The sequence below is a fragment of the Malaclemys terrapin genome, chromosome 11, assembly GCF_027887155.1.
Source record: "Malaclemys terrapin pileata isolate rMalTer1 chromosome 11, rMalTer1.hap1, whole genome shotgun sequence".
Classification (NCBI taxonomy): domain Eukaryota; kingdom Metazoa; phylum Chordata; order Testudines; family Emydidae; genus Malaclemys; species Malaclemys terrapin.
In genome coordinates, this window is record NC_071515.1 from 67117091 (window position 1) to 67142197 (window position 25107).

Sequence of the window (25107 nt, forward strand, 5' to 3'; positions counted from 1 at the left end):
AAGGAGTAGCTGCACAACAGAAATTCTTCCCAGAAGAATTTAGAAAATGCTGCAGGGAATGTCAAGAAGCAAAGTGCAGGATTCCTGTACTCCCATGATGAATTGACACCTCTATATACCTAGTATGCAGAGCTCTTGCTGAGAACCTCATGTCTGTGTTAACACATTGCCTCTTGCAGTGTGTGTTACTTACACAGTCTATTGGTGTTAGTAAACACTTCCATTTAAGATCCTGTTTGAAATATTTTTGTTTTGTTTTTCTTTCAGACGGACGTGATCGTAAGCAGTGTTGGCCAGGATCTGCGGCTTGGTGTAGGTCCACTGTCTCAAAGTTTGCTGCAGAAGGCTGGACCAACGCTCCAGCTAGAGTTCAATGAAGAAAGCCAAAGACAAGTACCTACTCAAGGGTCCGTGTTCCACACAAGTGGATGTAATCTGGCCTGCAGCTTTCTGTTCCATGCTGTTGTTCCTGTATGGGATCAAGGAAGAGGCGGTGCCATGACGGTAACGGTCTTTATAAATTTTCTTCAGAGCATTGATTTTGTTTGAAGGTGCTCCTCATTTAACATGCAAATTGATTTAATGTGGATCCTGTATTGAAGTTACATAGTAGTGAGCAGGGAGTATCAGCTGCATTTATTTCAGTTTGAATGACCTCAAGGTGTGTGATGCATGTTTAATAATGAGGGGTGGGTTTTTTAGGACCAACAGACGCTGTTTGGGATTAAAGAATAAAGACCATGTTGACAGAAACAAATATTGCTGTTTTTTTTATACAGAACCTAGAAGACATAGTCAAAGAATGTCTGAAGAAAACCGAAGAGCTGTCTCTACGTTCAATCACGTTCCCAGCAATCGGGACTGGCGGGTTTGGGTTTCCTAAACCCGTTGTTGCTAAATTAATGTTTGATGAAGTGTTCAAATTCAGTAGTAACCACAACTTGAAGTCTCTTCAGGAAGTTCATTTTCTGTTGCATCCAAGAGATACAGATAATATTCAGGTAATTTCTTTCATGTTAATGTTTTTCCTATTACGCACTCTTTTAGTTATTTATTATCAATATGATTTAGTTATAATGTTTTTAAAGGCCTAATTTATTATATTCATTATAAATTATTTTAGTGACAGGTTAAGACTGATGTCTCAGTGGGCCTGATCCTGTGACCCTTACATGGGACATCCATGTTCATGAGAGAGGTGCTGTTGATCTCAATATTTTGGATTCTGAAATCGTTACTCGGGCAAACTCCGGTTTAGTTGAATGGGAGTTTGCCCTAGTGAAGACTTAGTGAAAAGTGAGTGAGGACCTTAGGATTTGGCCCATTAAGTGAGGATTGCAGGATTGGGCTCTGAAAGATCAGCTGCTTCCTCATAGAAATCTGAAAACATGCTGGGTGAAATCACGATGCCACTGAAGTCAAAGGAGTTTTACCCATTGACTTCACTGGGACCAGCATTTCACCCTCTTGAGAAACCTTTCTCCTGTATACCACTTGTTTTCTGTTTTTGTTGGTTGTTTTCCTTTGCTCATTATTAATAGAGATATTTGTATGATAATAGATTATTTGTTTAATCAGATCCTTCTGCTTATTCCTCAGGTAGTCATTATCTTCTGCAGGTGACAGTATAATTGTTTCCATAGCAATCAATTGTGATGTCACAAACAGATGACTTTTGACTTAAAGTGGAGTATAAGCAAATGACCCCTAAACCAAAAAATAAAAAAATCCTGTTTTCTTTCATATGTAGCCAGTAATAAAACTCTGGGGAAGAGGAATTCAGAAAACCTGTATGTGTGTATCTTTACTCTGTGTACGCATGAATATAATGTGCATATATTCAACATTGTTTCCGAACTGAGGTTCCTGATTTTCAAACCTGATTCCCCACTCAGACTTCTTAAGCACCAGTGCTTCTGCATGCAAGTGACAGGTGCTGCACTAGATGGCATTAGACGGTGCCAAAAAGCAGCTAACCAATTCAGAACAAAGTAACTGCTTAGCAGTGTAAAGTTTTTCAGTAGGCTCAGGATTTTAAGGTTCAGTCTGCATTAGGCTCCCAAAATGTTTCTCCCCTTTGCTATTACTGGCTCAGCTCCACTACTGGTAGAAATGTTGTATTAATGTAGACGAGATTCCCAGGGTTGTAGGCATTTTAAATACTGTATTTTCTAACCCTGCTCAGAGCAGTTCTAGGTGACACAGTAGTAAAAATACCTGCAACTACCAGCACCTTGTTTCCACAAAATTTCCCATTACTACCACCACTGACACTTAGACTCTGCTGTAAGGTGAACATTATGTGCATGCAGATACATAGCTGTTAATTTTACTTATGAGACTAGCCAGGTTTGAATCTGTCTCTGTTGGGCAAATCTCTGAAACCTTGTCTGCAGTACCTTTGATTCTATTTCTAGGCATTTACAGATGAACTAGAATCTAGGACCAATGGGAATCTCCAGGCTGCATCATCGAGTCCAAGTAAGGTTGTTTATTTGGATTGGGTTTTATAAATACGCAGTTGGCAGGAGAATGTCACCAGGACGTAACATAGTCTAATGAACTGACATTCCTAAACCCAGGAGGGGAAAAACTCAGGGGAGAAAATATTTTGTTATGGTGACATTCTTGCTCTTCAGGGATGCTGCCAACCTTACTACATGGAGGAGAATCCACTAGTACTATACCGATAGATTGCAGTGGTTGCTGGGATCATAAAGATGCACCGTGCCAAGCGAACCACAGATAACATGCTACACAAGCAGCCAACCAAGGGCTCTCAACAGCATCATTTCCCTTTGTGCCCTTTTAGGCCATCTGTGAAGATTACCCCCTTACCTCTGTAACTTGAATGGTCCACACAAAGGTATCCAGCAGATGTAGTTCCTTTCCATTTATTAATTTGCAGGAGGGAAATGCTGACAGCACAGTATGTGAGTGAACAGCACGCAACACCAGAAATTCGTTCAGGAGAATGTAGAACCTATTCCCTCTTCCATTGAAGTTCATAGCAAAATTGCATCAACATCAATGGGAGTAGCATTTAATGTATCCACGGTATTTAAACTGAATGAGTTCTCTGTTTCCCGGGTCCTATGGACTGAATAATAGAAAGCAACAGTAAAAAATCTGGGTTAGGGAATATTGGAGTCAAAGAGGATACTTTATGTCTGGGGATCCCAATCTGTGAACTCTGTACTGAACTTACAAAGCATACATAAGCTCAAGGGAATAGCACTTTTACTAGGACAGACCACTCTTAAATGTATTTTTATTTTCCTTGCAGTTTCCTTTGGGCATGTTTCAACCCCGGTACTGGGAGTTCATGAAATGCAGTTTGGTTCGATTACACTCCAGGTAGCAACTGGAGATATCACCAAGGAAAATACAGATGTGATTGTAAACATATCAAATTCATCATTTAATGCCAAGTCAGGTACTTTATTGAATATACATGAATTTAATGATAAATTCACTGCCACGTATTGGAAATGGAGGGAGCGTTTTCAATATGCAAAACTTTTATAAAGTTTTTTTTCACACTGGAAAAGTGGGGTGGCAAATGTCTGCGCTTTGTGTTAATTTGTTACGTTAAAGGCCATCGGTCTTGTCCTTTCATTTCTGGGCTGTGGTTCTCCAATGTTAGTGCTATTCCCAATGGTAATTTTCCATTGTGAAAAGTATCACTTAGACCAGTGGTACCCAGCTTTGCAGCATTTGAGAGCCTCTTCGTGTAATAGAATTGAAGAGAGCTAATAAATAATGGCTGAGTGCTGTCCTGACATTGCATTGGGATGTTTCAAGATAGAAGCGCAATGCTAACTCATAGCAATACAACCTCATGACACAAAATAATATCAGGGTAACCCAACACAGTTATTTGTGATTTCTTTTGACACAGTGGCCCACATTGTCAGTTGCTGCTCGTGAGCGCACAGTCTAAAGCAGAGTGGAGTGGCAAAGGTGACATCAAGCCATCTTTGTGCTTCTCTGAGCCTGGGTGATTGATATGCTGGGTTGGTACCCGGGCATAAGTCAGAGCCGCCTGAAGAGACAACCCTCTTGTTCTCCCTCTCTCTATCCTATGCTGTAATGTTGATTTCCCCCACAAAAATTCTAAATATATTGGTAGGTGCTTATTCTGCTTCCTGGGGGCCTGGCCAATTAGCTAATATATGCAATGGGCCAGGTAATAGAAAGGACTGCCAATAAGTAAATTAACATTCACCGCGCCCTGCCAACACTTAGTCTGCCCTCCTCCTCAGGAGCCTAAGAAATAAGATGGGCCTTGCCCCTTGCCTAGAAGGTTCACAAACTTAGGCTCTGGCATTCCATGGAGGTGAGTCAGTTCCAAGTCGAGGACCCCACACAGAAAACACCCTGCCAGAAGCCCTCACTCATTTGTGTCAAGGGGGCTTCAACTTGAACATCTCTGCTGACCCCAGCAGTAGCAGCATGACACAGAGAAAGAGACAATCTGTCAGGTAATGTAGCCTGGTAACTGATGTACTGTCAACCAAGAGAGCTATGAAATAAAGTTAATTCATAAATGGAGTATATTCTTTGCAGGCAATATGAGATGTTATGCAGATAACTGAACACAATGGGAATTGGTGGGGCTCAGCATCTTGTAGGATGTGGCCCCATGCGAGTTTTGGCTATTCAAGGAATGCAGAATTTGGCTGTTAGTGCATGAAACTATAGTATGCGATAGCTCAGTGGTTTGAGCATTGGCCTGCTAAACCTAGGGGTTTGAGTTCAATCCTTGAGGGGGCCATTTAGGGATCTGGGGCAAAAAAAAAAAATAGTTGGGTATTGGTCCTGCTTTGAGCATGGGGTTGGACTAGATGATCTCCTGAGGTCATCTCTTCCAACCCTGCTATTCTAAGGTTTATGAGAGTTTTCATACAGGTGTGATGTGATTTTTGGGTAACAGCAGTTAAACTGACTTAGTGAACTGACATGCTTTCTCATTTATTTAAGGTGTCTTCAAAGCAGTGATGGAAGCTGCCGGACCCCAGGTTAAACTAGAATGTAATATGCTTGGTATGATGCAACATATATTCCATTTGATTCCGTTATTAGTATACCTGCTCTTTCCACAATTTAAATGGCTGCTTATGCTTATTCATGATGTTACAATCCCCCAGTTGGATCATATAATTATAATAGGAAAGCACATTACATTAAATGAAATTGTGCTGGCTTTATTAATTTTTTTTTTTTTTTTTTTTTTTTAAACCCTGCTCTCATGGCACCCACATTATTTTTGCAAAAGGAAGATAATTTGGAAGAGAAAGGCTATTTGATCCTAAGGAGTACATGTGAAGTAGTGCAACCGTAGGCTCCTATTCATGAAGGTACTTAAGCACATGCTTAACTTTCAGAATTTGAAGAGGCCCATTGGCTTCAGTCACTTTAAACTCATGTAACTTAAACTTACCTGCTTAAAGTTAGGCACATGCTTGACGTACCTTCTTGAATTGAGGCAATAGCAATTTTGGGACTGATCCCGCTCCTGGATGAGACAATGGGAGCTTTGCCACGGACTTCAGTGTGTACAGGATCAGTCTCTTAGATACTATCAGTGTCTCTGCTTTTGTATTCAGAAGTCCACGATTGTTAATTGAATGATGTAACCCAGTAGGTACTGTGTCTGTGAGCTCTTCTACAGTCTTTGGATTCTGCCAAACCAGTGCCGAAATTAAACCATTGCCAACTGTGGTTGGCATCGATTAGTGCAAGAAAAACCCGTAGTGCACATCCTGAATCACAAAATGAAATAGCGCCCCCATGGTTCTGGCAGTTCAGCTCCAGTATTGCACCTTTTGCTTCATATTTTTTCACTTTTGACAAATCTGTGGATTCTCTCCCTTTATTAGCCTGATCCTGCAAGGTGCTGAGTGCCTTGCCCTCAACTCCCAAGCCAATGGGAGTTGAATGTGTTCTGCACTTAGTAGGAGAAGCACATAATCTCACAATCAATTTCTTGCCTTTCTGCATAGTAGTGCTATTTGTACCATTGTACTCATGAGTCCATCAGTTTTTTGGACTTTTAAAGGATTTTATTACATGTGCCTTAGCCTCCTTGCAATAGCCCTAAAATCACATGGGCTCTTTTTTTAGTCTGTCAGCTTATCTGAAAAATGATAAATAGAGATTTCTGGAGGTAAATGACATAAATAAAGATAAGGGGTTTCTCATGCAGAGGTATTGTGCACATTCCATGGATACACATTTTAAGAAATGTTGATAATGCAAATACAATTACTTAAATTTCATATACACCTCTACCCCGATATAACACGGCCCTATATAACAGGAATTTGGATATAACGCGGTAAAGCAGTGCTCCGGGGGGGCGGGGCTGCGCACTCCCGTGGATCAAAGCAAGTTCAATATAACACGGTTTCACCTATAACGCGGTAAGATTTTTTGGCTCCCGAGGACAGCGTTATATCGAGGTAGAGGTGTACATTAAAAGGTAGCTTGTGTTAAATTGTAAACTATTATTTGATGAGCACCCAGATTTCAGTCATAAGCAAAACAGGAAATTCTGAGCACATACGAAGTTCACCCCCGATTTAAGATATCAGCTTAAAGAAATTTTAAAAGCAGAATGTTAGCAGCGAAAACATTAACCAGATAAAGCTGGTGGAATGTCAAGACCCTGAATGGATAAAACATTCAAGATAGATTTGCTTTCCACTTTCCTGTTTGCAAATACCAGGCAAATTTATATCCAGAAGCTACATTCTCATCTGGTGTAGATCAGCATGGCTCCATTAAAGACATTGGAACTGCTCCATTGTACACTTCACTTGAGGGTCTGGTCCTTTGTTATTATAAAGTGTTGATCTCATTTTGTGGGTCATATTTTTTTCTTCTGTCTTCCAGCCTTGCAGCCTCACAGTGGCTTTATAACCACACAAGGTGGAAAACTGATGTGCAATAAAATTATTCACCTCGTTCATCAGAAAGATATTAAAGCTCTGGTCTCTAAAGTGCTCCAGGAGTGTGAACTGAGGAAGTACACATCTGTCGCCTTTCCAGCAATTGGAACAGGTTTGTTTTTTCTTAGTAGATTTTGAAAGGAAAAGCAAAATCAAGATCACTGTAGTAAGTTTACACACACAGTCATACCAACAGTGTGGTTTAAAACTGTCATGTTAAAATTACTGATTTGCATAGCATGTATCCATATGGTATTAGCCTCCGAAGGCCTGTCACTACTCTTACTGATTTCAGCAGAAGCATATTCTGGTCCGAAAGTAGCCTAACTACCTGGTTCAGCTGGCTTGCTATAGACAACATTGGCAGGTAACTGTATGGCCGAGGGGCTGTATTCAGTGGAGAGATGTTGAAAAAGCATGCGGTAATGTACAGTCACCTGGCTAAGGGAGGTGCCAATTATTGATACCAGAGCTGAGTGAATAGTTGACTTTTTCAGAGGCAGAACTTTAAATTCTGGAAAAAAATTCAGTTTTGTTCTAACCAAAACTGATTTTTTTCTTGCCAAAATAAAAATTAAAAATAAATAAATTGTTTTGTGTCGAATAAAACATTTAGTTTGGCCCCAAATGATTTTTTTGGTTATTTCATTTTGTGTTGTTTTTCACCCATTTTTTCCCATTAGCTATATCTTGAAACAACACGCCATTTTGAAAGGAAAAGTCAAAATGTTTTGTTTCTAAATGGCTGAAACAATCTGTTACAACTTCTTTGGGGAAAAAAAATCAGTTCACCAAATTCAACCCAAATTTGCAAGTAGTTTCAGAGCCCCCCAAAATGAAAATTTTTCCCCAGCTCTAAATTATACATTGACACTAATATGACATTATCCAGGAAAAACATGTTGCATTACAATATTTCTGCTTTGCGGAATATTTCTCCAAGATAGTAGATAGGTTTTAGTCAGCCTGTTAGGAATATATTTAAATGGTAACTTTAAATGTCAATGAACACTCTGGGTGTCATTTAAAAAACCCCTGTAACATTTACTTAAATGAGTAATTCTGTTGTCTTCAACAGAACTGTTAGCATGAGCAGGATTATCTGTGTAAGAGTGGCAGGATTGGGCCACATGTTAGTAAAAAAGCGAGACATTCAGAACTGTTAGGGTAGCCTCTAAGACCTCTTCCACACGGTTCCCAAGAACTCAGTTCTTGTCACTCAGGTTCCTTCATTTGGCATAAAGCAAAAGTATACTAACTCAAATGTAGGTACAGGATATACCACACATCCAAAGTAATGCAGAAACCCCCTTCCATTATGTACATGTATATATTACATTGCATTTACTTTACATTGCATCACACGTTTTGGGATTGGCTTGGACACTTTGTAGGAACCATACAGTGTTCACAGTCCATGCGTGACTTACAATTTTCCTCATCTTAAGTTTCGGGCTTATCCTATATATTATTCTCTCGTCCAGTTAAAAGCTGTTAGTATTGTTATAGAAATGTGTTATATCCATTTGTCAGTGAAATTATACTTTATGAAAGTGGCAGACTAATAGCTCTTGTTTCAGTTATGGCATCAAAAGATCCCCACTTTAGCAGGGATGTTGGTAATATGGATCTTTTTGGAGAGAAAGACAGAGAATGACATCTTCAGAGTCTGCAGCCTGTCAGCTAATGATTGCAACCAGAAAAACACTGGAGCCAGGTTTCTCTTTAAGAGCTCAAAGTAACTTTCTTTTCACAATATATTATTTCCTCAAACTGTTTCATATCTGGTTATGCTGACTTCATTATAAGAATGAGACTGTGTTGCCTTTAAAAGGATGTTTCAGGAAATCAGAGTCATATTTATCGGTTGTAATTATGAAGAATGAAGTCCCGTGTTTAGCCACAGAACAAGTACAACACAGATATAGCAACAGTGCAATATACCTCAATTTTGACTTGGGGGGATTACCTTTAATTATTATTATTGTATTACTTTATTGTGTTAAGTGCCAACAGTGTGTTTGGCCCTATACAAACAAAGACAGTTTCTACCCTGACAGCTTGCAGTTTAGAAAATAGACATTCTTTGATTTTTTTGCTCGGACTGGTCACAAGATCTTCAGCTAGTACAAGTGGGGAGCAGAGAGGTTCTTTGATATAGAGACCATCTCAGTTCACATCCTGTTCATCAGCAAATATGTATTTTTTTTATTTATTTGTTACAGGTCAGGCAGGGCGGAATCCAGCTAAGGTAGCTGAGGACATGATGGACGCTATAGTTGAGTTTGCAAGTACAAAAGCAGTCCAGCATGTGAAAAAAATTAAAATAGTCATCTTCCAGCCAGAGATGCAAAATGTATTTTATGCAAGTATGCAGAAAAGAGAAGGAGATACAATTTCACCAACATCAGAATCCTGGTTTTCTAAGTTAACATGTGAGTAGTGAGTGTTTTTTAAAGGGGTATATACAATTAAATATTTTCTAAAATAAAAGTTAAGTAATTACAGACCTTATACTTCATTACAGCACTTATAATGGGCAAAAAACGTCCTGCTGGAAAGAAACGTGGATTCGTGCTGGAGAAGAAAATTGAGTTAGCCACATTTCAGATTTGTGGTGAAAGCCAAAAAAATGTGGAAGCCACTGAATCTTGGATAAAAAATCTGATTTTAAAAGAACAGTATGACAACGTTATTCCAGATGAATTAATTGGCAGTTTTGATGAAACAGAAGCTAAGAAACTAAGTGAACTCCAGAAAAGCCTACATATTACCATTCATGTGGAAACCAAGGAAACTCCTCCTTTTGTTAGAGTTTCTGGTATAACTAGAGATGTCTATGAAGCTTCCATGAAAATTCAAAACATGATCAAAAGTATTAAAGATAACCAAGAAGAACAATCAAAGGCAAAACTTGTTAGCAATTTAGTACAGTGGAAGTATTCCATAAACAATATGCCTTTCATAGACTTTGACCCTCTGACAAATATGCACTTAGAGGATGCTAAAGTAGCTAAAAAAACTTACATTAATATCAAACTCCACAGGAAGGACTACAAGGTAGACATGAAAAATCTACGTGCTACAGATGAACAAGGAACAGTTGTAACCATTCAGCGTGAGCCAAAGGATGAAGGTAAATTAAAGCTTTGTTGAGCTGCTCTTCATAGCTTTATTATTAATTTGTTTATTATTGCATGAAGAGTCTGATGAAGTACACACAGTTTCATTCATATATTTAAAAATTCTAAATAATGCTAGTCTATTTTCTTAGAAACTATTAATGATTCTGAACATATTTTTAAACATATTGAGCTTGATTCTCCTCTCACTTACACTAGTGTAAAACTAGTGTAACAACATTGACTTCAGTAAAGTTACCCCTGATTTATACCAGTGTAAAAGGATAAAAAGAATTCAGAATTGAAGAGGACATAGGACATCTCCCAATAGGGACTGATCAAAATTCTTAGGATGTACCAAAAAGGCTCTCTCAATCATCCAACAGCAATGCTTCTAAAATCTAGATAGATTTACTTCTGGGCATAAGTCTTTATCTCTTGCCATAAATTTTCAGTTGCTAGACATTACCTACCACTGGCAGTGATTCCACTTAGCAATTTTAGTTTGAAATGTAACAGCAGCTGTGTCAGAAAGCCAGCATACAATTTTAAACTGAGTTTCTTAGAGTCATAGAACTGTAGGACTGGAAGGGACCTCGAGAGGTCATCTAGGTCAGTCCCCTGCACTCATGGCAGGACTAAGTTTATCTAGGCCAGGGATCGGCAATCTTTGGCATGTGGCTCGCCAGGGTAAGCACCCTGGCAGGCCAGGCCGGTTTGTTTATCTGCTGCATCCACAGGTTCAGCCGATCGCGGCTCCCATTGGCCACGGTTCACTGCTCCAGGCCAATGGGGGCGGCGGGAAGCGGCGGCCAGCACATCCCTCGGCCCGCGCCGCTTCCCGCAGCCCACATTGGCCTGGAGCAGCAAACCGTGGCCAGTGAGAGCCGTGATTGGCCGAACCTGCAGATGTGGCAGGTAAACAAACTGGCCCGGCCCGCCAGGGTGCTTACCTTGGCGGGCCACGTGTCAAGAGTTGCTGATCCCTGATCTAGACAACGCCTGTCAGGGATGGGTCTAACCTGCTCTTTAAAATCTCCAATGATGGAGATTCCACAACGTCCCTAGGCAATTCATTCCAGTGCTTAACCACTCTGACAGAAAGTTTTTCCTAATGTCCTACCTAAACCGCCCTCGCTGCAATTTAAGTCCATTGCTTCTTGTCCTATCCTCAGAGGTTAAGAAGAACAATTTTTCCTCCCTCCTCTCTGTAACAGCCTTTTATGTACCTGAAAACTGTTATGTCCCCTCTCAGTCTTCTCTTGTCCAGACTAAACAAATCCAATTGTTTCAATCTTTCCTCACAGGTAGCGTCCTACCAAACTCAGGGTTGATTTTGGTCTATTTCATAGTCATAGGATTTTAAAAATAATGAATTTCACAGTTTCAGATACTTCAATCTGAAATTTTATGGTGTTGTGACCATGGGGGTCCCAACCCAAAACTGAGTCATGGAACGGGGAGTCACGAGGCTATTGGGGGGGGGGGGGTCGCTGTATTGCCACCCTTACTTCTGCGCCGTTGCTGGTGGTGGCGATGCTTTAAAGCTGGGCAGCTGGACAGCAGCAGTCGCTGGCCAGGTGCCCAGCTCTGAAGGCAGTACTACTGCTAGCAGGGCGCCGTGGTTGGCGGGGGTTTCCCGTGGTCACTCTCCCATACACACACAGCCAGCCCAAGGCCCGTTTAACTCCCGAATGCCGGGGTGCTGGGCCTGTAGCCGGGGAGGGGCAGGGCTGGGGGAGCCCTGGCCAAGGGCTCCTTCAACATGCCAGACTCCAGCTGCTGGTCCTGGCTGCGCTGCTCAGGGACAGGACCTCCTGTTCCCCTGCAGGGGCCTCTCCTAGGGCTGGGTCAGACCCACCTGCAGGAATCTCCCCTGACTGTGACGGGTTGGATCACAGGAACCCCCTTGGGAACTGCCAACTGATGTGCCAAGATTACTTCTGCCCCTGCTTTCCCTCTGCCAGCTTGGGAATCCAGCACCCTGTCTTGCTGAGCCAGACACACCTGTCTGCTCCAACACAGACCGAGGGTCTGAATTAAGTGCCCAAAAGCTGCAGACTTAACTGAAAACAGCTCACAGAAGTGTACTTGTCTTTAACACTCAGATGCCCAACTCCCAATGGGGTCTAAACCCAAATAAATCCGTTTTGCCCTGTATAAAGCTTATACAGGGTAAAGCCATAAATTGTTCGCCCTCTATAACACTGATAGAGAGATATGCATAGCTGTTTGCCCCCCCCAAGTATTAATATGTACTCTGGCTGAATTAATAAGTAAAAAGTGATTTTATTAAATACAGAAAGTAGGATTTAAGTGGTTCCAAGTAGTAACAGACAGAACAAAATTAATTACCAAGTGAAATAAAATAAAACACGCAAATCTATGCCTAATAACATGGGTGGCCAGCCAGCATCCACTGCTCTCCACCTGCCCAGAATATATTAAATTGTAAATGTGTCTGTTCTTTTCCATATTTCATTATGGATTATGTTTTCCAAAACCTTTTACAGTAATGCCAGTAGAAGAGTATTCAGACCCCCGACACAGCAAAAGTACATGTTTATGTGCTTTGCTGGATCAGGACCTCAAAAACAGAAGAGTTTACTGACAGAGGAGTGAATTAGCTGTAGCCATATTCTTTCTCAGCTTAATCACTTTGCTAATAAATCATGTGTTTTACCAATATAACAAAAACTTTATAAGCCAGAAGCAAATACCATTCCATATAAAAAGGATAAACGTTCCAGTCTTGCCACTCTTTACTCACATGAATTGTCCTTAGTCATGCGAGTTGTCCCATTGACCACAGTTTGTACCCCAAGGCCCAAAATGTTGAGTGATCCAGAAGTAATGAGTAAAATTTCCCAACATTTCTAAACTTTATTTCAGTTAATTGTTTTTGTTCAGTAAGTGAGAGCTCAGATTGGTAGCAAAATAGAAAATCTAATCTGTGCTACAGACGCCATGGAGTATTCATGGCAGAGAATAGGCTTGCCAAAGAATTGGCGGAAGAAAAGAATGGATAATAGGTGCTCTTTTCAGTTTTTAATAAGGCACAAGCCCGTATAAGCAGAGTCAGTTCTAGCTGTATTAACAAAATGTTTACTTTGCAGGTAAACAGTTAGTAGCATTCCCTAAAGAGTGGTGCGATATGAAACAAGAACGTGTCAAAGTGGTTATGATAAATACAACACAGCAAGAATATCAAGATGTTCAGAAGAAGTTTCTAAAAACCTGCTCCACATTCAAAATAGAGAAGGTGAGGTAACATGATGAGAGTGAAGTTTTTTGTTTAAAAAACAAACTTTCATCTTTTATTTTGTATTAAGTATTTATTTGTAGTCACCCCTTCCAATTCTGTATTTCCCCAACACTACACACTGAGGTCGTTGACAAAATCCAAAACTTTATTGCAAATCTAGGGAAATTTTCCATTTGAATAGCATATGACAGTGGCTGTCACCTCTTAGATCAGTGATCCCCAAACTGTGGGGCCCCTAGGGGGCGTGCAGGAACATTTTGGAAGGTGTGGTGGGGCCTGGGCCAGCCCCAAGGGGGCAGGGAGGGAGCATCACCCAGCCCTGCTCTGCCCCCAGCTCTGCTCCCAGCTCTGACCCCAGCCTTGGCTTCCGGCTCCCAGCCCAGCTTCCAGCCACAGCTGTGAATCCGGACCCTGCCTGGCTCCACTCTTGGCCCTGGGTTCCGATCCGGGCCCCAGCCATGGCTCTGCTCCTCACAGTGGCCCCAGCCCCCAATCCCAACTGCGGCTTTGCTCCTAGTCACGACCCCGGCTTCCGACTGTGGCTCTGCTCCTGGCCATGGCCTCAGCTGCAGCTCCACCGCTGGCTCCACTCCTGGCCATGGCCTTGGCTCCCAACCATGGCTCCTGCTTGTAACAAGGTTGGGACTCACCACCGTGGTGCCTCCTACTGGTTACTCTGGGAATTAGCTCAGTCCAGTGGAGTGTCCCCTCTCAGTGGTATCCTGCCCGTTGTCTTGCACTCAGTTGGCTTCTGAGCCCACATTGCTCACCAACTCGCGGTGTCCTCTTCAGGACCACTGCCCTCCAGCAGTGCCCCTTAGTCCATCCACACCCCCTTCCAGGGATTGGGTGATCAGCAGTCCTACATTCCAGCCACCATGTCCAACCACATCCTTTGAGTCTAATCCCTTCTTGTCAGGGATCTGGTGGGTCTATGATGGCCGCTCCCTACGGACAATGGCTGGGTGTACTGCAAGGGGGGGAATGGGAGGACCCAGGCCCGCCCACTACTCTGGGTCCCAACCCAGGGACCCTCTAGTGGCAGCCATCCTGCCCTCCTTCTCTCCCTCAGTCTGGGCCGTTTCCCCTTCGGCCCCTCGCCCCCGCTAGACCCTTCCCCTCAGGGCCTGCAGCCTGGCAGACACTGGGCTGGAGTTACCTTATGCTCCCCTGAGCCTGCCCAGCACTGCGCTGTCTCAGGTGCTAGTCTCCCAGCTTGGAGATAGACCTTCCCCTCTCAAAGGCCTGGGACAGACTGACTGCTCCCTTCCTGGGCAACCTTCTTATAGGGCTGAGCCTGGCCCTGATTGGCTGCCAGTAAGCCCTCATTGGCGGTGCGTCTGTGCAGGCCCACTGGCCTGCCGCAGCCCATACTCTCTGGGAGTGGGGCATCCGCCCCACTACACTGCTCCATGGCCCTCGACACCGGCCCCTGACCCTGGACCCAGCTCCTGACACCAGCCCTGGCTCCCGACCATGGTTTCAGCCCCGGCCCCACTCCCAGCCCCCAACAGTGGCTCCAGGGGGGGCGCGGACAGATTCCATTATGGGTATGGGGGGACGACGACAGTCCTAGGGTGATTTGGCATTCAAGCAGTCTGTGTTCAGTATCCCCAAATTAGGAGATGAGATATTGAAGGTAATTTATATATGAAATATAGGCTCACACACACACACCGTTGGAAATCAAATGAAAATCTGTCTGCTGTGAATGTTATAGTAAACCGTTTCTAAGAAACAATCAGATTAATCTCCACCAAATAAATGCTTGACTCTTGAAGTCCCCGGCTCCTACATGGAAATGCAGACCTCTCATTGGGCCAAATCCTGCTTCTTCATCTACAGTGCATTTTCATTGCTGAAAGGAATCCGGATTAAGGAACCCTGTGCAGGAGATGTGCACATACCTCTGCATTGTGGGACTCTGACCTGTAGAAAACGGAGCTCCCAACAGCCCATTGTACATGGTGGGAGGCAGGCAAGGGGAACATTGGGTCCAGGAGAATGGCACCTACTCTACACAGATCCTTCTGCAGGTGGAGACTGCTTGGCCACACACACTTCTGCAGCCATGAGGCTACAGTAGCAGTCATAGAGCAATTTCCTTGTTAATCCACAGCTTGGGGGACAGATTCCTTCCCTGTGAGTCCCATAGGGAGATCCCCTTCAACCTATGTGCTGGTTTCAGGATACGGGCCACTGACTTCAGTAAGTTTTGCCTGAATGTAGATTGTAACCCCCAAGTTGGGATCTAGAAAAGAACCTTGTTCTTGTAAAAGCATAATGGTATCTCTACAATTCTCTCCTTTCATGGGAGAATTATCAGCAAAGAGTTCAGCTGTTCAGAGTGCATCTTACTCAAAAGCCCCTTTTGCTGCTGGTGATAGGACAATAGCAGAATACAACAGCATACCTCTAAAAACTTCATCACTTTGCTGAGAACATGCCAGTGTTTGCCCCACATACTTTGCAAGTTAGGCAAAGCTCAAGTGATTAAAAGGAAATGGTCAAACTAAAGACTTTTTGTAGGCTATCATATTCTGATTATTTATTGGTTCACATTCCGTAATGTTTGGATTTCCAGTGTCCCAACTCTAAATAGACACCACAGGGGCAGAGTGATCTGAAAACCAATTAATTTATATTTGTTATTTTTGAATGCTTTGCTGTCATCTTAGATATTGGGCATTAACAATAATGTGTTTTATTTTCTAACTTTGCAGATTGAAAGGGTACAAAATCCTTACCTGTGGCAGACCTACCAAATCAAAAAACAGTCGCTGGACAAAAAGAATGGCAACACAATTAATGAGACTCTCCTATTCCACGGAACACCTAGTTCCTCATTGAGCACAATTAATTACAATGGGTTTAATCGTGGTTTTGCTGGAATTAATGGTAAATTATTATTCAAAGCAAGTTAATTTCCTAAACAGGGAATGGATGAATAAGACATGGTGTGAGATAATGGTGTCATATGCACAGCGCACGGTGAGGAATGAGGTCAGAGAAAGAGATAAAGAATTAGTAAATATAGGGAATAATTCTGTATGGAGGGAAAGAGGTATTAGATGTCCTATTAGACCCTTCTGTGTGTGCCTTGAGCATATGAGAATTGTTCATATGTCACCATTCGTCCAGGTTCTGAAGTGCGCTATTGCATTCAGTAGTTATTGAAATGTCTAGCTAATGAGTTCCGATATACCTGTGCTGATATCTTAATTATACAGCTGTTTATTCTTATCAGACAGACAGCTCATTCCTTAAGCCAAAGGGTTTTCTTATGTTTTAGAGGGTTTATAAGTCTAGCCAGATAACATGGTTTCATTATTGGTTAATTTGCAGGCTTTTATTTTCAGTTTATTTGTACTGTTTATTGGAGGGGTGGGCAAACTTTTTGGCTGGAGGTCCACATCTGGGTATGGAAATTGTATGGCGGGCCATGAATGCTCACAAAATTGGGGGTTGTGGTGCTGGGGTGGGGCCAGAAATGAGGAGTTCAGGGTGTGGGAGGTTGCTCCGGACTGGGGCAGGGTGTTGGGGTGCAGGGTAGGAGTGATGGCTCCAGCTGGGGGTTTAGGCTCTAGGGTGGGGCTGGGGATGAGGGGTTGAGGGTGCAGGAGGGTGCTCTGGGCTGGGACCAAGGGGCTCAGAGGGCAGGAGGGGGATCAGGACTAGGGCAGGGGGTAGGGGTACAGGATGGGGTCAGGGGTGCAGCCTCCGGGTGGCTCTTACCTCAAGCAGCTCCCGGAAGCAGCGGCATGTCGTCGTCCCCGGCTCCTACATGGAAATGTGGCCAGGCAGCTCTGCGCGCTGCCCTGTTTGCAGGCACCGCCCCTGCAGCTCCCATTGGCCAGGGTTCCCGGCCAATGGGCGGTGCGGGGGCAGTGCTTGGGGGGCAGCAGGCAGAGCCCCGTGGCTGCCCCATGTGTAGTAGCTGGAGGGGGGACACGCCGCTGCTTCCGGGAGCCGTGTGGAGCCACGGCACACGCGGAGCAGGGTAAGCCACGGACCTCATTCCCTGACGGAAACTCAAGGGCCAAATTAAAACATCTGAAGGGCCGGATGTGGCCCCCGGGCTGTAGTTTTCCTGCACCTGGTTTATTGTCTAAAAATTATAAATTGTGAATAAGATCTGAGAAGTTTATCAATGTCAAGTGGTTAATCCCTTGGCCCGTGCACAGTATAGGCTGCAGGCTAGCACAGAGAGATCATCGTACTTCGCAAATCTAAAATCATTTAAAACTTTGGTGGCCTTTTTGAAAGTTGATATATATTATGAAATGTATTACCTAGCTCACAAAAACTGTTAATCAAAACTGTCACTGCCTGGCTTCCTTGTTGACATTCTCAGATGAGATATCACAAAGTGAATGAACATAGAGATACAACTAATTATCTTTTATGCCTAGAAAATGGTGCCGCCTTATCAGATATGAGACAAATTGGCTGAACAGTGTGGGAAAAGCTTCCGCTGCTGCTTGTGCTGTTATCTATTGACACCATTCAATCCGGCACTTTTCACAAGAGTTACATTTAATATATACATTCTTCCTCTTTAACTAGTGTCATGGACAACTCCGTTAAATATAAATCAGAGATGATCTGCACTGGTCATACAGTTGTTTTGGTTTGTAGCACCCAAAGACATTGTATTCGGCGCAGAGACTATCTGAGGCCCTGGTTCTGCAAAGACTTGCGCCTGTACTTAGCTTTAAGCATTGAACTAAGTTGAATTACTCAGAATACATACGTTACAGGATCAGGGATAGTATTATACATGACACAATGAACAGATGTGATGAACAGCAAAAAAGCAGATGGGGCAAGGAAGGATGAAGTCTTTAGCAATAGGATTCAATTCCCTGCATATATTTTTGACTATTTGTATTAGAAGCTTTCTCCCACTTTCAGAAAAGAGAAACAGGTCCCAGATGAAGAACCATGATTCCTCTCCCTCTGTGAAGTATAATTAGAATACTATAATTACAATTATAGAATATTATAATTAAAAAATTCTAAATGTTTGCCAAGTGTTAGATAGAAAACTGCACAATGACAAATAGAGGGAGAAAGTTTAACCTCCTTCATTATAAGAAAAGGCAAAGTAAGTCTGCATGATTAGCTCAGTGATAAGTGTCATCTCAGTAAACTTATGATTGATATTTTGGTACAAGGCCCTATTCCAAGTGAGGTTGGAATGATGCTGTCAAACTCTTAATTTTAATTTCAAATGATCCTTTTTCACTGATAGTAGAAGAGAAGGTTGTGCATTTTAGGGGATTCATAAGAATGAAAGTCTTGTTTTCTTTGAACGTTTTCAAAATTTTGTCTTTCTGATCACAGGTGCAGCAATTGGAAATGGAACTTATTTTGCTGTTGATGCCAGTTATTCTGCTCACGATGGATACTCTAGACCTGATGGGAATGGCAGAAAATACATGTACCTTGCTCGAGTTCTCACTGGAATATATTGCACTGGAAAAGGAGGATTAATCACTCCACCAGCAAAAAACATTGCAGATCCTACTGACCTATATGATAGTGTGACTGATAACATGGGTCGTCCATCAATGTTTGTCATATTTAATGACATTCAAGCTTATCCAGAATACCTTATTACTTTTAGAAGATAAGATTTATTTTTTAATAACAGCGGAAGAGATTTTTTTGGTGCCTTTATTTTGTGAATAATATCGCAAGGATAATTTTGTAATCAGAAATTTGAAGAATGAGAAAAGTACTGGCTTTCTTATAGTTCTTTATATGTTTGTTTATTGACTTGAATGACCATTTATATATCCAATTGCCTAAATGTAAATATATAATATTAAGAAAAGAGACGGAGTTAAGTAGATTTTAGCATGCACCTTAACAGTGCTCATAATTTTGGTGTCGCTGAGGGCTGTGAGAATAGCGCATTCAGGCTAGGTAGATAGGGCTCATAGCAGGAAGGGCTGTTGGATGCAATTTTTTGTTGCCCACAACCTAAAGTAAACTGAGTGTAGCAGGCTGGTGCTCAGTAAGGACGCTGTTCCCAGAACACATCATAAGGCACTGAATAGCTGAAAGAGAGGTCTTTCAAACCCTCAGACGTATGCCACAAGGGGGGGAGCCCTTGATCTCAATTTTTTCCAAGTATACATATTAATCACTCTCAGCTAACTACTGCTTCTGGTTATCTTAGGGTTCAAGGAAAACCTAAAAACATAACCACAATGCACATAATTTACATTCAGTAAATCACCTTTGCACCATCCTATTCATCTCCTACATACTAGGGCTCACATCTATATGGGTGTTCTGCACATTTTTTTGTGTTATCCAGATGCCTTTCTTCCCAGGTGCCTTACTGACTGCTGATGCTTTTGCACTTCATTCAGCATCCTGCAGAATCAAAACAAAATCAATCCTTCTGGAATATTCAAGATAATCATCATATAGAGAGGGCTGGCATTCTTTCTGCACAGTCTTGAGGCATAAAAAGCCCTTTTTTTGTAGAATTATAACCTTGTATAGATGGTAACCTCTGGGCATGTGTTAAATCATTGAATTCTAGAAAACGATTGAAGAACCATCTATTGATAAACTACTTTGCTAAGCTTCATAAAGCCAGTTTTAGAATATTTGTACTTCTGAAAATTAGCTACATTCATGACGACAGTGATATTAACTTCTTATGCTGCCACTCATACCACAGTATCATATTTCTGATGTCTTCAATAAAGCTGTTAATTATTCTGAGTAGTTAATGGTGTATTATAGCATCATTAGTTTCACAGCTACTAGAGACACAATCAATTAAAATGGAACTTTGTCTCAACATTTTTGTCTGCTATGATACAAGTTATACATAGGATCACTATTACTGAAAGAGTTTAGAGAAAAAATGGATTCTTTATTCAGTTTGTTCATTTTGTGTATTTGACTGCACTATGCATGTAGGCCCTAATTCATTGATTCACTTAGTAGAAGCTTAAATGTTTTGCTGAGCAGGGATTGACTGATATGTTGGGCCATTGACTGTTTGACCTTTGCAGAGATTAGGACAGTTTAAACCACAGGCTCTCTTCTTTGGCACTTGGTGTTAACACCCTTCTGCTCTGTTGCAGAAACTCTCCATTAAAGTGAATAATGCTTTCCAGCAACCATGGTAAATGTTTCCATGGCACTACATTAGAGATTTGATGATGCCCTATTGTACTGGTCCTTTGAGAAACAGTTAAAATACCACATTGCACCTTAAGATTGCTAGAGAACCACTGCAGGTACACCAGAGATTTACTCAGGTGATGAATTAATTGCAGCAGAGCCACAAGAACAATCCCACCCCACAATGGTAAGAAGGAGCAGCATGAGGGGACCATCTGGTTCAGAGTCTCCCTCTTTTCTAACACAGTCAAATAATCTTTAATTGTTTATAGAGCAATGTGTACCTGGCACTTTTCAAACAAGGAAAAGACCCGTATTGGCTGCCCACCAGATTGCTGTGGGGGAATCCCAACCCCTGGATCCCAGATGTTTTACGCTTCCCTGTGTCTCAACAGGCTGCACCACCGTTTCCTTCCTTGGCCTCTCTGGCACATTTCTTGTGCACAGACCCTTAGGCTGTTACCCCTTAATGGAAATGGAAGCGGGGCACTCCTCTTCCTCCTGAGACCCCACCCCCGGCCAGGCCGGCAGCTGGAGCCCAGGCAGCTGTGGGCAGCCACACACGCTCCACCTGCCCAGGGTGGGGGGGCCCAAGAGCAGCCCCCGGACCTCCCATCCAGGGCAGGTGAAGGGTTCATGGCCCCCCACAGCTGCCCAGGAGGCTCTTACATGGCTGAGCTGCTGCTCCAAGGCCCCTCCATTGGCTGGAGTCGGGCTGGGGTAAGAGCCATGTAAGCAGCTGTGGGGAGCCATGGACTCCCCACTTGCCCTGGGCAAGGGTCCGGGGAGCAGGGACACAGGCCAGAGGCTGCTCTTGGGCCCCCCCCCACCCCAGGCAGGTGGAGGGACCCTAGGGTTGCCAACTTCCTCATTTTAGAAAACTAAATACCCTTGTCCCGGTCACTGCCCCACCCCTTCCCCAAGGCCCTGCCCCCGCTCACTCCATCCTCCTCCCTCCATCGCTCACTCTCCCCCACCCTCGCTCATTTTCACCAGGCTGGGGTATGAGGTTGGGATGTGGGGGCTCCGGCTGGGGGTGCGGGCTCTGTGGTGGGCTGGGGATGAGGATTTGGAGTGTGGGAGGGGGCTGAGGGCTGAATCAGAGAGTTTGGGTGCGAGAGAGGGGGTGAGGGCTCCGGCTGGAGGTGTGGGCTCTGGGGTGGGGCCAGGGATGAGGGCTTTGGAGTGCAGGAGGGGGCTCTGAGCTGTGGGGTTGGGCCAAGGGGTTCGGAGTGTGGGAGGAAGCTCTGGGCTGGGGCAGAAGGTTGGAGTGCAGGAGGGGGTGAGGGTTCCAGGAGGGGGTGTGGGCTCGAGAGTGGGCTAGAAATAAGGGGTTCAGGGTACGGGAGGGGGCTCCGGGCTGGGGGCTTTGGGTGCAGAAGGGGGGTCGGGTGTAGGAGGGGGCTCAGGGCTGGGGGAGGGGGTGCGCGCTCCAGGCGGCACGTATCTCAGGCGGCTCCCGGAAGTGGCGGGCATCTCCCTACTGCTCCTAGGTGGAACCGCAGCAAGGCGACCCCGCTCACTGTACCAGCCTGCAGGCGCCACCCCGACACCTCCCATTGGCTGTGGTTCCCAACCAATGGGAGCTGCGGAGTTGGCGCTCAGGGCATACGGAGCCGGTGCTCAGGGCAGGGGCAGCACGCGGAGCCTCCCTGGCTGCCCCTGCACCTAGGGGCCGCAGGGACATAGCAGTCACTTCTGGGAGCCACACGGAGCCAGGGCAGGCAGGGAACCTGTCTTAGTCCTGCTGCACCCCTGACCGGACTTTTAACGCCCCGGTCAGCTGTGCTGACTGGAGCTACGAGGGTCTCTTCAACTGGGTGTTCCAGTCGAAAACTGGACACCTGGCAAACCTAAGGGTCCCAGGGTCCCCACCCCGCTTTGGCTTCTGGGGGAAGAGGTGGGGCAGGGATGGAGCCAATGAGGGGCCGGGGGCTCTCACTCCCCCACTTTGGGGAAGGCTTCACTGCCCTGGGGCCATGATGACCAGAAACAATCAGTTCAATTCACTACGAATACTAATTTCTTTGTTTAATAAATCAGTCAGCTTTAAATGAAAACTATGTTTTGATAAACTTTTTTATGTATCCAATCCAGCATACTTAAGGTATTTATTTAATTTACAAAAATAAAATGCTGTTTTTGTGCATTGAGTTGAATTTCCACCGCAATAGAACTTGACACAAATCTTAAGTAAAAAAATTAATCATCATCTAGTAAATACGAATTGCATCATTCACCATTTTCTAACGGTTGTTAAGTGCTGAAGAATGTTGTTGCTGCTGCATCTTTGTTACTGTTCTTGGTGCTCCCATGTTAGCTGTGTTGCACTAGCAGACAGTGCAGAATGTTAATTCTGCAGAGATTGATGTTACTCATAAGAAAGACCACAGGCTTGGTTCAGTAGCAAAGGTGCTCAGCCAGGTTTATTGTCGATGAAGCCCAGTCCTAGTGCCCTACAGGCACTACGGGTACACTAACACATGTACGCCTGTGACAATGGACTAGCTCAGCAGCGGGAGTCTCTGCTGTCTCCTAGACTGGACAAAAGTGCGCCTCCTATGACTTCCCCTTTTATACATTGATAGAAACAAATTGCATATTACACTTCTGACGTGGTTAGTTACCACCCTTATCCTTGTACCTGCTAGTTTGAAAGAAACATCCCCATCCATTATTCTGTCACCCCATCTTTATCTTACTTGGGGTCAGTGTGTTCCTGTACCTTCGCCTAGAAATGTGTTTATGCAGTTACTTGAGACCTCTAGATGTTCCTGTACCATCCTCTCAAGTCAGGAATGTGCTTACTTGGTGTTAGCTAATAACTAGTATGTTGTTATTTTGCCTAGGCCAGGCCTATTCTGGTTCACAACCTTTGGTTCACACTGTTAGTTACGCCTAGGCCTGCAGCAAGGCCTACACTAGAACTGGAATACATGTAAGTTAAGCTATAAAATGGCTTAAATAAATGTTTATAGATGTAATGAATCCTCTTGGTTAACAAATTTAGTGTAAAGGCTATATTTAGTTGCAAATCAACATGTTTTAATGCTTACCAAACAAAGAGAATCAACCTTACATTGATTATTTAAATCAAGGTGTCCTGCCTGGTGATTTAAATCATGATTTAAACAGTTGATTTAAATCTGTTCACCCTGCATGCTTACCTTTCCTCTGCCTTCTGCACTAGTAAACCTACTTCTTAGTTCACTTAGGTGAACTAAGCCTGTGCTTCTGAAGCATAGGTGGAGAGTTAACTGATGACCATGCCATGTGTGCAAAGCAAGTGTCAAAATAAGGGATGGTCATGGTTGTGCAGGAGATAACTATATCAGACAATGCACAAAAGGCCTGATTTCCACCACCTCACGGACCACAGAACTGCTGGTGGAGATGTCCAGCTCGCTTACCAGGGGCCTTGCCAACCACCCTATTAGCCAAAATAATCCCCAACAGCCTTTCCTGCTTTTCTCATTCCCCAGCATCGCTCAAAAGAGGTCAGCCCAGCCCATCTCTGCCTAGACTACCCAGCCCATCTCAGCCTGGACTACCCTAGTCCAGCCCAGACTACCCTATCTCAGCCCAGCCCAGCACTGCCTACCCTAGTCCAGCCGAGCCCATCTCAGCCTGGACTATCCACCTCAGCACACCCCATCTCAGCCTTGACTAGGGTTGCCAACTCTTCTGGATTTTGCCAGGTGTCTCCCAGAATGGGTCTTGATCTCCCGGAGGCTACTGAATCCAATCCGGGAGATTTTAGGCCCCTAAAAGTCTGATGGGTGGCGCAGTGGGGGGCTACCAACTCTGGTTCTGCGGCATCTGGCACGTCCCTCTAGCTCCTAGGTGCAGGGGCGGCCAGGGGGTCTCTGCGTGCTGCTCCCGCCCCAAGCACCAACTCCGGAGCTCCCATTGGCCGGGAACCACGGCCAGTGGGAGCTGCGGGGGTGGTGCGTTTAGGCAGGGGCAGCTCACAGAGCCGCCTGGCTGTCCCTGAGCCTAGGAGCTGGACATGCTGGTTGCTTCCAGGAGCCGCCCAGCCGGAGTCCAAACCCCCTCCCAGAACCCGCACCCAAAACCCCTCCCGCACCCCAACCCCTCGCCCCAGCCCTGAGCACCCTCCCACACCCAAACTCCCTCCCAGAGCCTGCACCCCGAATCTGTTCCTGCATTCCAATCCCCTACCCCAGACCTGAGCCCCTTCCTGCACCCAAACTCCTTTCCGAAACCTGCACCCCATTCTGCACCCCAGCCTCTGCCCCAGCCCTGAGCCCTTCCCACATCCAAACTCCCTCCCAGAGCCTGAACCCCAAACGCTCTCCCACATCCCAACCCCAACCCCCTGCCCCAGGCTCAGCCAGGAGCCCCCTCCCACACTCTGAACCCCTCAGCCCCAACCCCCATCCCAGAGCCCACACTTCCTCCTGCACCCCAACCAGGAGTCAGCACCACCATGTTGCGCGATGGACACTTGACAAAATGACTGGACTTAGTGATGGACAGTGGCGGAAGGGGGGTCCAGGCTGAGGCAGGGGTTTGGGGTTTGGGAGGGGGTATGGGCTCTGAGCTGGGGGTGTGGGTTCTGGGTGGGGCGAGAAATGAGGGATTCAGGGTGCGT

The 25107-nt window shown here is 44.5% G+C and overlaps 1 protein-coding gene across 1 annotated transcript in view; it reads left to right on the forward strand.

The window, feature by feature from the left end:
* Positions 1-20087, forward strand: part of LOC128845284 (protein mono-ADP-ribosyltransferase PARP14-like) — a 34983-nt gene extending 14896 nt beyond the window's left edge. Inside the window, exons 7-17 of the mRNA XM_054043743.1 lie at positions 268-504; positions 780-1001; positions 2418-2481; positions 3287-3436; positions 4984-5046; positions 6898-7065; positions 9179-9388; positions 9481-10089; positions 13192-13337; positions 16064-16238; positions 18687-20087. Of these exons, the coding sequence (XP_053899718.1) occupies positions 268-504; positions 780-1001; positions 2418-2481; positions 3287-3436; positions 4984-5046; positions 6898-7065; positions 9179-9388; positions 9481-10089; positions 13192-13337; positions 16064-16238; positions 18687-18976 (2334 nt within the window). The 3' untranslated portion in view covers positions 18977-20087. The remainder of the gene's footprint in view (positions 1-267; positions 505-779; positions 1002-2417; positions 2482-3286; positions 3437-4983; positions 5047-6897; positions 7066-9178; positions 9389-9480; positions 10090-13191; positions 13338-16063; positions 16239-18686) is intronic.
* Positions 20088-25107: the final 5020 nt, after the last annotated feature.